At 36.9% G+C, this 14003-nt stretch overlaps 1 protein-coding gene across 2 annotated transcripts in view; it reads left to right on the forward strand.

Moving 5' to 3' along the window:
• Bcap29 (B cell receptor associated protein 29) overlaps window positions 1-13682 on the forward strand; it is a 44213-nt gene extending 30531 nt beyond the window's left edge. For both annotated transcript variants that reach the window (XM_010634070.3, XM_010634071.3), the window contains exons 7-8: window positions 7057-7157; window positions 12619-13682. In XM_010634070.3, coding sequence (XP_010632372.1) covers window positions 7057-7157; window positions 12619-12654 — 137 coding nt within the window. In that variant the 3' untranslated portion in view covers window positions 12655-13682. The remainder of the gene's footprint in view (window positions 1-7056; window positions 7158-12618) is intronic.
• Window positions 13683-14003: the final 321 nt, after the last annotated feature.

Consider the following 14003-nt stretch of genomic DNA (forward strand, 5'->3'; position numbering starts at 1 on the left):
CATATAAGAGACCATAGAAGTTTTTTCTCTGCCCCTTTATTGTTTTTTTTTTTTTTTTTTTTTTTTGGTACCAGGGATCGAACTTGGGTCATTGCACTTGCAAGGCAGGTGGCGGAACCACTGAGCTAAATCCCCGGCCCCCCTTCATATTTTTAAATTCTCTCATGTCTCCACTTTCCACTCCCTGGCTTTTCTTAATTATTACCACCTTAAATCTTGTTTTATCTTTTTTCATACTTATTCTAATACTCTAACATATTTTAAAACATCAGAAAATTTTATACAAAGTTTTTTATTTTTGTTTTATTTCAACAAAAGAATTTAAGAGGTCATTTTGATAGGTTCTTGATAACTTACATAGTACTTACAGCGTAGCGAATTTTGTTGGATCTGGTCCCATATATGTAGTGCTTTGTTTTCTTTTGTCTCTCACTGTGGTTTTTTTAAATAAACTTTATGTTAAAACAGTTTTGATTTACAGAGAATTGGCAAGGTAGTGCAGAAAATTCCCATATTCCCCACATCTAGTTTCCCATTCTAGTATTTTACATTAAAGTAGCACATTTATGAAGTTAATACTCAATATTGGGACACTACTGCAGACTAAAGTCCATGATTTATTCAAATTTTCTGAGTTTTCACCTAATTTTTTTTTTTTTAAGTTGCATTGGCTTTAATAGGTTCTCAGGATTTTTTTTTTTTTGGCAGACCTAACTGTTTTTTAAAGCACTGATCATGGGCTTGTAGATTTTGCTTAGACTGGGATTTATTTGATACTTTTCTCATGATTTTACTGGGCTATAGAGGCTTTGAGAAGGCCACAGGGTAAAGTATCATTTTTCATCACATTATGTCAAGAATGCATACTGTTAGCCTGATTTATGACTGCTTTGTTTGTTTGTTTTGAAACAAGGTCTCGCTATATAGCTAAAGCTAGCCTTGAACTCAGCAATCCTGTTGCCACCACACCTGGCTCATGATTTTTTCCTGTTGATGTCGACTTTGAGCATCTCCCTGAAATAATATTTTTCAATTTCTGTACTCTAAAGTTACTTTTCCTGTAATCTTTGGAAGGAAGTCATTGTTCACAGCCTCCACTTAACAGGAAGTTATACTCTACCTTTCTGAAAGCAGAGTATCTACGTAAGTTACTTGGAATTATTCTGCACAAATATGTCTACTCACCATTTGTTCAATTATATCGGTATGAACTCATGAGTTATACTTTGGATTATAATTTCATGTCACTTCATTTTAGCACTCAAGTTGCCCTTGCTCTGGCCATCGGGGGCTCTTTTGGTTGAATCTTGTATCCTTTTGACATGTCCCTACTATTTTGGATTTTTTTTATTTTTAGTTTTGTTTTGGAATACTTCCTTACTTTTTGGCACTCACAAGGTACTCCAGGATTATCAGGTATATTTTCCACCCTATCCTTAAATTCAGTGTTTTGGCTTTTTTTTTAACCAAACTGAATTGTAAGATACTATTTCTTTACATCTTGTTTTAAATTCTGGAGTAGCGTATTTGTAACGTGAGTATATTTTTATTGAAGTATTTAAGGAAAGGTCTGTTCTGTGGTTCACAGCTACCCTGAATATTTTGTCTGATTGAAGGTACACTTGTTTTTATCTTGTTGCAACCAAGATTCTCCTCCGGTGACTAAAGTAGCACCTCATATTGCTCAACTGGCATTTCTCACTGTTAAGAGATAAACTGGCCTCACCAATGTGAATTTTTCAGATGCTTAAATCTTACAGTTTGACTTATCTATTCAGAACATATTTTAAAGGAAAGTAAGCTTGAGATGCACTAGAAGCCTTCGCTGGAGAACAAGGACAATTCCTTAAAACTTATTTTGAAGGATGAGCCGAATCAAATGGGCTGATAGAACGAGTGAGACGGGGAGTTAACTGGGGATAGACAAGTGTTTTAACAAAAGGAACAGCATGTAACTGCAGGAGCGTGGTGCTCTGGAGGTACTGTAAGGAGCTCATTACAGCTGGATCATAAATTAAGGTAGAAGCTGTGTGCCTATGGGCAGCAGGCCTAGGAACGATCACGAAGGCCCTCATCTGTCATGTTTGTGGAGGCCCTGTCAGGGATCTTAAGGCTGTCAGCAATGTGGACAATGAATTACAGTAACTGAGCAACTCAGTGAGGAATCCATTCAGTAATGTAGTTAGAGATGAGAATGTTCACAGGGATGGAATAGAATGGATTTGAGAGATCTGAGGGAAATAGAATCAGCAGACTTGTCAAGATATGGATGTGAGGTTAAGATAGAGTAGGTGATCAGTGAAATGATGAATAAAATATGGACCCTGGCAACATTGGCATGTATAAAAATATATTTAATTAAAGCCACAGTTTATAGTCCCTGCTAAAGTTTGTGTGTCTGCTTTCCAAGTATCTTGGAAGCATTACTGTAGATTAGTAGCCCGATAATTGATCACTGGAAAAGCGTTAGTACATCTGTGGATTAAATATTGCATACTTCCAGTGTATTACACTCTCACATTCCCCAAAAGAGAACCAATAAACCGGAAAGAAAACACTAGATTTATGGAAATTTTTCAAGTAAAAAGTTCTGTAGATCAGTCTCTTTGCAGCTACTGTGTAAAAGCCCAACTTTTTCATGTCAGAGACTCTAAATTTTTTCTATCCTATTTCCTGGAAGGGCTTAGCTGGTAGTGTCTCTTATCTCTGGTAGAAATCACAGTGATACAATATGTTTACACAGTGCATTGGTCTCACCAGCTCCTTCCATACTGCAAATAGTTCCATATAATATAAATTTGGCATTTGAAAAGACCACAAATTTTTTTGACCTGCTTATATGTCATTTTGTACAAACAGTATGCCTTACTGTGTGGCACTGTAACGGTGACTTGTTATTTCTTTATTAGTAAATAATGCATGTGTCTTAAAGTCTTTAGGGACTAGGACATAACCTTGCCTCCAATTAAATCTGACCAGTATTCTCGTGAAATGTCTCAGCATTTTTATAATGCTACTGACAAGTGATAGCAACGCATTTTTGCAGATAAGAATGTTGAAATAACATAACAACTTAGATACATCAGCTCAGACCTCTTTATTCAATAATGTTTCTCCTATATATACTGCTTCCAAAATAATATGGCTCAAAATAAAACAAGCATATTCACATGTCAGATGACAAGTTTACATAATCCCTTAGTTATAGACACAGCTTCAGAAGGAGGTGGAAGTCATCCAAAACACAGTATTATAATCTTTGTAAAATGAGAGATAAAGAACTGGGAAATAGTCCAAGAGGCTTTTAGATGATAACAACCTTCATAATAATTAAGCTTATTGATACCTACTGAGATACAAAACAAAGTAAGAAGCAGTTCATTTTACTTGGCTTGATAAGTATCAGAGAAACAGGATTTTCCTGCTATGTTTTGTTACAGCTTCATATCAGTAATAATCACAAGAAACTACTAGATAGGCTGTACAAGTGGTTCCCTAGTCTTTTAAATAAAAAACTAATGAATTAATGTCTGAAGGTAGGTTAAAATTTCTAAGTAATTTATTCATAGCAGAAATTTAAGTATAAATATCACTTTAACATTATGACCAGCCCCTGTTCAGTACAAACTCCTGACTTAGTGTGTTGGGCTGCTTATAACAAAGAACACTCAATAGCTTATAAACAACATAAATTTCTTCCTTGTAGTTCTTGGATCTGGGAAATTCAAGATTCAGGGCACTGGCAGATTCGGTATCTGTTGGTGCCCATTTCCTCGTTCATAAACGGTGGTTTCTCACCTATCCTTTCAGAATGGAAGTGGAAAAACTGCTCTGTGGAGCCTCTTTTATTAGGGCACTAATCTCATTCATGAAGGCTACCCTACTGTGACCTTATCTCCCCCAGCCCTCCTTCCTCATACCATTACACTGGTGACTAAGTCTCAACATATGAATATTGGGGCAAGACAGACCTTCGGACCACAGCACCAACATTCTTAAAACCACCATTGTAAGCTAATCCAGGCATTATTAGTTTGTAGTATCTGCTTTCCTTTTTATATATCAGAAAGGTAGGCTCTAAAATAGTAACTGAGTTTCCTATTTTCAAGTGGCCCCTAGGAAATGCATTTATGTTGAAACCCGAATTAAAACCAAATGTATGACTCTTTCATGGTGTGGCTTTGGTTTCATTGAAATCTATCTGCCACCTAAAAAATCACTCTTCCATGCTAACCTTTGCTAAGTAATACCACATTAAATTTGTCAACATCAGTCTTTAGAATAATGGATGTATAGAAGGAAAATGGAGGATATTACAAAGCTGTGATGTTCAAATAGCTATCCGTTATTTAATTTGAACTTTAACAAAAGTAAAATGTACAGTGTAGTTCCTTCATTGTACTAGCCACACTGAAAGTGCACAATAACAGCCCCTGTACAGATGTAGTATAGCACAGCACGTATTGACAGCAGTCTAGGAAGTACTCACCGGTAAAGCACTTTGGCTGATTATGACTTAAAATGCCCATATGATGGCTTCTCAAAAAGAAGAGCAGCCAGGTTATTCATAAATAAAATCTGTAGTTTTGTTTCTTTCCAGAGTGAGATGCAATCTCATTGTTCTTTTAATTTTAATTTCTCAAAAAGCCAGTGATATTGAACATTTTTTCATGTGTTTATTGGTCATTTGTACTTCTTCATTTGAGAAGTGCCTATCCATTTCATTTCAGCTGCCCAATTTTTTTATTGAGTCTTTAAATTTGGAGAATTAATTTTTTAAACTTGTAGGTGTACTTTAGATGTTAGTCCTTTGTTAGTAGCTGGCAAAATGTTTTCCCATTCTCTAGGTTGTCTCTTCACTCTGTTGGTGGTTTCCTTTGCTGTGCCAAGATTTTTAATTTAGTGTGATCCTGTTTGTTGATTCTTGGTATTATTTCTTGTGCAACCTGGGTTTTTTTCAGAAAATCTTTGCCTATGCTTGTGTCTTCAAGTGTTTTACCTATTTTGTCTTCTAGTAGATTGTTTTTGTTCTAATGTTTAAATCTTTGACCATTTTTATTTTCATTTAGTACATTGTGACAGATACACGTCTTGATTCAATCTTCAGCATGTGGATAGCCCATTTTCTCAACACCATTTGTTAAAGAGGCTGTCTTTCCTCCAGCAAAAGGATTTGACCCATTGTTAAAGATAACATAGCTGGGTGTGCTATGTTGTTTCCTTATTTTCCATTCTGTTCTTTTGATCCGCAACTGTTTTTTTGCCACTACCATGCTGTTTTTATCACGGTAGCTTTATACTTTCTTTAACTTGAAGTCTGCGACCATGATACCCTCTGCCTTGCCTTTGTTGCCCAGAAAAAGTGGTATTTAAGAGAAAATCTTCAGGCATGATGAGTTTGTGCGTCCCATATTGGATTACTCTTCTATCCTGTATGTTTTTCATTAGCATCTTCTCAACATTATGGTTTTTTTTTTGTTGTTTTTTTTTTTTTACTTTTAAGGACATGAATGGATCTGTTTGTATTATGACTGCAATTCCTTGGTAGCAAAGGCCAATATATAACCCTTTGTGTGTCATTATCTAGGGGTGAAACCATGCTTTCAACTTTGTGTACCGAGTGATTGTTCTAACAAGAATATAATCGTCTCTCCTTCTCTCCTTCTCTCTCCTGTGTCTCTCCTGTCTATTCTTTTCTCTCTCTCCTCTCTCCCTAACCTGCCTTCCCTAGTAAAATCGCCTGTCAGAAAAAAAAAAGAATATAATCATCTGTCCCTAGGCAACAATAAAATAATTTTTTTCTATGGGTTTTTTCTGGTATCTCTTCTATCAGCCTGAGTCCTAGCAGACCCATGGGAGGTTTAGGATGAGTCTGAAACATCTCATGTCAGAAAGTAAAAAAACACTAAATAAAAAAAAAAAAAAAAAAACCTAGTAGAGCTAGGAGCCAGCCTGAAGTTCTTGCAGAATCTGGGAAAATTTGAGCCTCAAAATACTTAAATATATAATGAATTATAAATCATTGAAAAAATAGGAACCTGTGAGTCCATTAGGATGATGGCTGGAGAAGCAGATGGACAGTCAGATAGATGGAGAAGAGAGGAAATCTTTGGTGCAGTAGGGTGCTGGCTGATCAGTGGGACTAGCACAGTAAAGTTGGTAAACCACCACTTTGCAACTGTTACAGTTGAGATTGGTTTGGGGAAGAATTATCCACAGATGCTAAATAGAAGGGAGATGTTTGATAGGGAGCAAGATGATTGCATAGTATAAATTACTTTCCCGTGTACTGCTACTTTTGTTACAAGGGGGGAAAATGTGACTATAGAATAGAAAAAACAGTGAGGGGCAAAGGCTCCTTGAGTGTGATTGGCTTCTGAATGCGCGAGGAAGCATCAAACATCGCCTGTCATATCATGTATAAGTGGGCTGCATGACCTGAATTTCATCATGAGGAACAGCAAACAGAACCAAAATGAAGAATTTTCTGTTTTAAAAGTGGCCTTAAAAATGTCCATGTTACAAAAAATGTGGGGTGGGGCAAGATTAGAGAACTATCCCACACTAAAGAGAATGCAACAGCCAAATGCTCTGTATGATCCAGGGCTGTATCCTTGAGTAGAAGTGAAAAATATGTTTAAAAGGAGATAATTCGTACAATCGCCAAAACTGGAATACAGATAGTAGATGAGATTAAATGCCCTGTGTTGATATTGAGCCTCCTAAGGTCTGTAACAGTTCTATGATTGTATTAGAGAATGACTTATTCTTAAGAAATACACAGTGCAGTTTTGGTTTTGGTTTTGGTACCAGGAATTGAACTCAGGGCCTTGCACTTGCCAGGCAGGTGGTGTGCCGCTGAGCTACATTCCCAGTCCTCACAGTGCAGTATTGAAGAGGAAGGGGACATAACACCTGCAGTTTAGTCTCAAATGAGTCAAGAAAATAGTTGTGTGTAGAGAGAATACAGTATCACTTAGGAACTCTCAAAGTCTTAGAACTTTTCTGTGAATTTGAAAGTTTTTTCAAAATAAAATGCTATCTGACATTTTCTAGCCCTTTTTAAGGCCCAAAATGATGTGATGACAATGGAGATGCAATCAGAGAGACTTTCAAAAGAATATGATCGACTCTTGAAAGAACACTCAGAACTTCAGGTGAGTGACTAGCACCTTATGGATCTAGACTTTTAAAAAATATTAATTACTTGAGTAAATTATTTGGGTTACTTGCCCTTCCTAAATCCAGATGATGTATTTAATCCTGGCTTTGTTAAATGATTAAAGAATCCAAGTTTACCTAGAGGATGAAGATAAGGATGTTACAGCAAAATACAAGATGCTGATTTACAGCATTTACAGCATTCCACTTCGAGTGAAGTTTTAACAAAAACACTGAGCTGCAAAAGTGGCAGAATAGGGCCAGGGATTTAGCTCAGTGGTGCCACTGCCTGCCTTGTAAGTGTAAAGTCCCAAGTTCAATCCCCAGTACCAAAATGGGGGGGGGGGTTGAAAACCAGACTGGTCCTAGAAATTTTTACATTTCCCTGTTTAGAATATTAGCTACTGTTCATAGCAAAGTTAGGCCAAAAACTGATGTACAGCATCACACTTTTTCTTTCTTTCTTTTTTTTGGTACCAGGGATCAAACTCCGGACCTTGCACTTACAAAGCAAGTGGCAGAACCACTGAGCCAAATCCCCAGCCTGTCACACTTCTGTTGTCTCAGTGTTTCAGATATCTTAGGAGAAAAGATTATAGCATTCAAATATGTGACTTATCTCCAAAGTTGATTTGAAAAATAGAAATGGGAAATAAACAGTCAGATCTGGGAATTGGGTTTTCTTCCTGCACCTCTCTATTTCAGTGAGAGTCAGTTCTAAACATTCATCCATGCCTAATTTAACTTTCCCTCCTCTTTTCACCAGCCAACCACTAACCTGAATTGTTTTCTTGGCCCTATATGCTTTTTTTTTACTACCACTATTTTTTTCAATTAAGTTTATTTTAGGTGTACAACATAATGACATTCATCATTGGGAATTTGTGCGTGTACATGATGTATTTTGGTTCTTATTTTTTCCCCATCACCCTGCCCTCCCTTCAACCTCTCCACCTGTCCCTATTTACAAAGACTATTTCCATATTTTCCTTTTTTATATTGTTTCCTTTCCTTCATTCCTTTCCCCTACTCTTCCCATTTCCTCCTCCACTTTAGACCTTTGCTTCCTATTTCACATTATCTATTATACATTCTGATTCTTGTTTACACTGTTTCTTGCACCAGAGAAACTGTTCAGTATTTACACACTTGTGTCCTACTTATTTCACTTAAGAGGATGGCCTCAATGTGCATCCATTTACAGATGACTCTAGTTTCTCCTTTATGACTGAGTAGTACTCCTTTAAAAAAGTCTTCTTTATCCAGTCTCCAGTTGATGGGCAATTGGGCTGTTTCCAAGTTTTAGCTATTACAAACCGTGCCACTATAAACAGGGGGTGAGCATATATCACTGTGATATGATTCTTTTAATTCTTTTGGGAAAGTTCCCAGCAGGGGAATAGCTGGGTCAAATGGAACCTCTAATCCTAGTTGTTTGACATATCTCCATATTGATTTCCACACCAGTCTTCACTCCCGCCAACAATGGAGAAGAGTTACTTTTTCCCAACACCTTGCCAGCATATGTTATTGGATGATTTCTTGATAGCAGCCATTCTTTCTGGGGTGAGGTGGAATCTCAGTGTTGTTTTCATCTGCATCTCTCGAATGACCAGTTGAACATTTTTTCATGTTTTTTTGGTGCTTTTACTTCTTTGAGAAGTGCCTGTTCATTTCAGATGCCCATTTTTAGATTTGGTCTTTAAATTTGAGGGGTCTGATTTTTAAGTTCTTTATATATTCTCTAAATAATAGTCCTTCGTTCTCATTCACATTTTGATCATGAGTGGTATAGGCCATTATGAAGGTTCTGCTGGCATGTGGCAAGTAGGCTCTGTACTGCTAACTTTGGAATCAGACAGGGCTGGAATGCACATCTCTAGCCTCATACTAACTTTGATCTTAAGAGGTTATTTCATCCCTCCAGACTTACTTTTTTCATCTATAAAATTAGAACAACAATGCCTGGTTCATTGGTTTGTTGGGGAAATAAATTTAACATGTATAGTGATTACCATATGCTGATAATAAACACTCAAGACATGTAGCCGTTAATCATAATTATCATCATCATCAATACCACTTTTTCCATGGAAGTTTTTGCTGGAAGAATGATACATTCTTAACCAGCCACTTCAGCCTTAGGTCACCTAGTCAAGAAGCAACCCCAAACACATTTGTAAAATGATTTTCCCAGTTCGTTTGCATGTTTGATTTAACTCGTGGTCTTTAACAGTAGCAAGCAAAAAGTAGGGCAGCCTAGGGATGGATGGATACCCTGTGTGGAGGCTTAGTTCACAGGATCTGGAGTAGGCAGATAGATTTTTAGCAAGACCAACCCTTCCCCATATCTCGATTTCCTGAAATCTGTGACTTCCTCAGGGCCTGACAGGAATTACTCCATGACATATGCAAGGTCCACCATGGGAAGTAAAGAAGTCACTTGATACTGAGTAGCTCACCTAGGTGCTTTTTTCCCTCCTAGTTCTAAGGTCAGGGTGTTCTCAGCCAGGATGAGTATCCATAGCAGTGGACTTTGCCAAGGTGTTAGAAATGTTTAGAACCTGGGGAAAGCAAAACTGGGAATATACCCTCAATTTCTTATGGCCAGTATCCACTGCTTAATGTCTCCACTGTGGTAACAACTGACCTGTAAGAGCTAAAGGTCACTCTCATGAGCCCTGTGTTACAGTAAGATTCCTCAGCTCATTTCCCCACCCCACCCCCTAGAAAGCCACCTCCAGCTTGGGGAGTTCATATTCTTGGCAAAGGATATAGAAAGCTTTTATTAGTAATTCTTTCCTAAAAACAAAAAAGTTGTTACACCTGTTTCTTTGGGAAAGGACCCCATCACAGATATACTAAGTGCCATGCTGAGTTGGCTCTTACTTGATAGCCCATGTAGGCCTTGAAGTAATTTCTACCTACATACAGCCCATTCTTGAAGGTTTTTGTTGTTGTTGTTGTTGTTGTTGTTGTTGTTGTTGTTGTTGTTTTGGTACCGGGGATTGAACTCAGGTCCTTGAGCTTTCAAGGCAGGCCACCAAACCGCTGAGCTAAATCCCCAGCTTGAAGTTTTAATAGGCAACATTTACTGAGTGTGTGCTCTGGACAAAGCACTTGGCTAATTGATTCATATATGCTGTCAGGTTTACTTCCTGTGATGATTCAGTAAATTAGAAGATTTTAATGTCCCTAGCTTGTGGGCTTGGGAAATGAGAACCAGAGATGTTATGTAATTTACCTAGTGTCACTGAACTAAAAAGTGGTAGCATTTAAACTTGGCATTCGAAGTCAGGAAGTCTGTCTCCAGAACCTCCATCATTAACCATGTTGTTTAGCCTGTGCTGGTGAGGACTGTGTGTTCTTAGATCCATTTTCTAACCTCCACTGTTCTATCCCATGTCACAAGGAGGGAGATGTGTTGCCTAGGATTGCTTGTTTTGGACTTCTGAGCAGATTTAGCCCAAAGGAAGCACTAGTAGGAAACTGAAAGCATGAGCAAAGAGAGAGTCAGGGATTTCTCCTACTCTGTCTAGGTACCATCTCCTTTGTGGTTCCAGTTCCTTCCCTCCATAGTTCCAACTCCCACAGAGCAGCATCTACCTACTGGCCCTAACTCCTGGGCTTTAACTGTCCTATTCCTTATCTCTCGATCCCTAGAGTGGTGGTGGTTTTCTGCTGTTGCTAATCCCTGAGGTACCTCACCACCGTGTCTCATAGGTCTCCTCTCTTATCACCTATGAAACCAACTCCCTGTAATAAATATCTCAGGATGAAGGGTTCAAAAACCTCAGCTCCTGTAATCCTGAGCTGAGTCATTTGACATTCCTTGGCTACTTCATTACTTAAATGAGAATTATAATACACTATGAATATCAAATCACATCAGAGAAAGCACTTGAAATACTTTTAATCAAGAAAAGGTCAGTATAGCCCTTTGGTGCTGTTATCTAAGTCTGAATTAGTTACATTTTTTTCTCATCCACTTACCCAACTTCCATTGTCTAGTGTAAGAGTCTGAAATGTAGATATTTATTTAGACCATTTTCTTACATGTCTCCTGAATCTTAATATTCTTCTTCAGAAGAAACAAAAGGTAGCTGTAAACTATCCATAGTAAAAAGCTGTCTGTCCTCATGAATTTTACTTCTGTAGTCAACTGGAGTAATAGGATATGAAACTTCCATATTATAAAGAATTGTTAAAACATTAAGAAAAAAATTGAAACATAGGGAAGCTGGCTTCTTTTCTGTAATCAATTTTCACTTTGCACTTTTAAAAATCTATTAGGATTTCCCCACCTGGTTTCCTTGTTATGGGCACTAAATAAATATCAGAAAACAGTCCCTTCAAATCAGGTAGCCTTTGCCTTTCCTTATTTACCTTGGCTGTCTTCTAAAAAAAAGAAAATGAGCTGATGAAGAGATGTTAGCAGCACAGATGTATCAGCATCTTCCAGTTTTTAAGTTTGATTTTGGAAAATCACTCTTCACATTAGGGACTGGTCCTTAATAACACCTCCATTAAAGTTTTCATTTTTATCTAAAGAGTTCTAATGTGTATAAACATGTAAAAGTGATATTTTCTCATTCCAAATACCTTCTCTGATCCTGTCTTTATTTGATGGCCTAAAGTTAATGTTAAGTTGCTCTGAAAGCATTCATATTCACTCAGCCTGTACAACAGTTTGATCTTTCAGTGTACAAGCAATAACGCTCTGTGGTTCCATTTTATGAGATTTCTTTCTTGATGTTGACATTTACTTTAAGTCAAGTGATCTCCTGAGATTAATTCCTGTTTCATTTTCCTCCAGACTCAAATGATGTATTATAGTCATCTTTATAACATGTTCAGGAAAGTATAATTTGAGAAGCCAGTTCTAATTTGAGAAAGACCAAAAAATACTAAGCCACCCCAACACAGCTCTTTTGTGTGTGTGTGTGTGTGTGTGTGTCTTGCTTCCCTTTATTCTTTCCTTGCCAAAAAAATCTTCATTGGGTTTGCAGTAGGGGAATTTAAAATTTTTTACTTGTTCTAGCCCATGTTTGCAGTACATAATGATTACATTCCTCATGGGGAATTGGTTCATGTACAGCACACATCTTCATTCTTTTTATGCCCCCTTCCCCTTCCCTTCCTCCAGCTCTTGGTCTCAGTAGGGGAATTTAAAGCATTTTTTTTCCTGGAGTAACCTGTGACACAAAAGCCAAATAGGTTAAGTGTGGAGAAAACAAATTTGTCAAGAGTGTAAACATTTCTCCTGTAAGCATTTTTTTCAAGCAAAACTCAAATTTTATAGTTTTTAAAATTTGAGACTTTTTCCAGTCCATTTTCACATTTGCTGCTTCTTAAAATTAGTAACTATACATAGGAAAGAGAGCGCTTTTTAAAAGTTCATGTATCTATGGATCTATTTCTCTTTGCTGTACTTACATGTCATACTTTTTCTTACAGAATCGTTTAGAAAAAGGCACTAAGAAAAGCCTGTGAACTTTACGAAAGAAGATTGTGATACACCATGTCAAGAAAATAGATTTGTCATGATGGCAGCCACAAGAAAATTGAAAATTCAGTTTAGAAAAATGCACTGTGACTGGCCAACAGTTTCTATTTTTAATGCCACACATAAGGTGTATAGTAATAATACTGTCAAAATATTTGATAGTGTTTCAGATATATTATAAAGTAGATATTCCAGCTCTTATAAAAACTGTAAGCATGTTAAATGCCATATTTACATATTGATAATAATAACATTTGGTGTATGATGGCTATTTACAAATAAAAGAAAAAATTCGCTAGACAGTTGCTTCCAAAATTAGATTTTTTAAAGTTGCATGAAACCATTAATAGCCTTGAAAGTTTTGATGCCTTTTCATTAATATTATATGATGATGGCAATGTGTTTGAAAGTAGGACTCAGTATCAGCAAATTTGTTTACAGGGAAATTAAATAAGGATAAATAATAAGAATTAGCCACTGTGTATACAGGAAAGACTCAGAAAGAAAGATGGAAACAGTGACCATGTTTTTTTTTAAGACTGATAGTACTGTGTTCTACTATAATATGACAGCTGCATTGATAATTATGTTTTGTTGCTGTGCTTCTGCACCTGTCGGACTGCTGTTTCACTGGTGTTTGTGTTGCTATAACACATTTAGTAAGTGTGCTGCCTTTTCATGGTCCTCTAGCAGTACAGTTTATGTTTCTTTGCATAGCTGTCAAAGCACTGAACTGAACTGATTTTGCAAAGTGGAATTTGACTTAAAGAGTTAATATATAACATATCCAAAAAGCAGTGTTTTCTCTGGATGTTGTACAAATATTACCTCAAAATATGCACACTGGTGTCACATAGTTTGTCTGAGATGTTTCTGCATTCCAAATATAAATACTATTTTTCCATTCAATATTCATTTAGAGGTAATGATTATAATATTAATTTGATTTGGTTGTTTTCAGTGTTTAAACATGAAAATCCGCTTCCCTTGTCTCATAAAGACCTAAATATAAAAGAAAATAAAAAATTATAACTAGATGTTTTTTTTTACTTTCCTACTCTTTGTTAAATACTGGGGGGGGGCTGTTTGGGGGGGACTGCTGTTTGGGGATTTTTGTTTTGTTTTGTAATGCTGGGGATTAAACCTGAAGAGTGCTGAGCTACATCTCTAGCCCCTGTTAGTTTTTCTTTTGAAACAAGGTCTTGCCAAGCTGCCCAGGCTGGCCTCAAATTTCCTTCTCTGCTTCAATGTCCCGAGTTGCTGGGACTACAGAGGTGTTTCACCATGCCCTGCCTCGCCCTCTAATGTTTATTACAATTTTAACTCCAGTTTAGCT

Source organism: Fukomys damarensis, unplaced genomic scaffold (assembly GCF_012274545.1).
Source record: "Fukomys damarensis isolate Sample0158 unplaced genomic scaffold, DMR_v1.0_HiC HiC_scaffold_4, whole genome shotgun sequence".
NCBI classification, from domain to species: domain Eukaryota; kingdom Metazoa; phylum Chordata; class Mammalia; order Rodentia; family Bathyergidae; genus Fukomys; species Fukomys damarensis.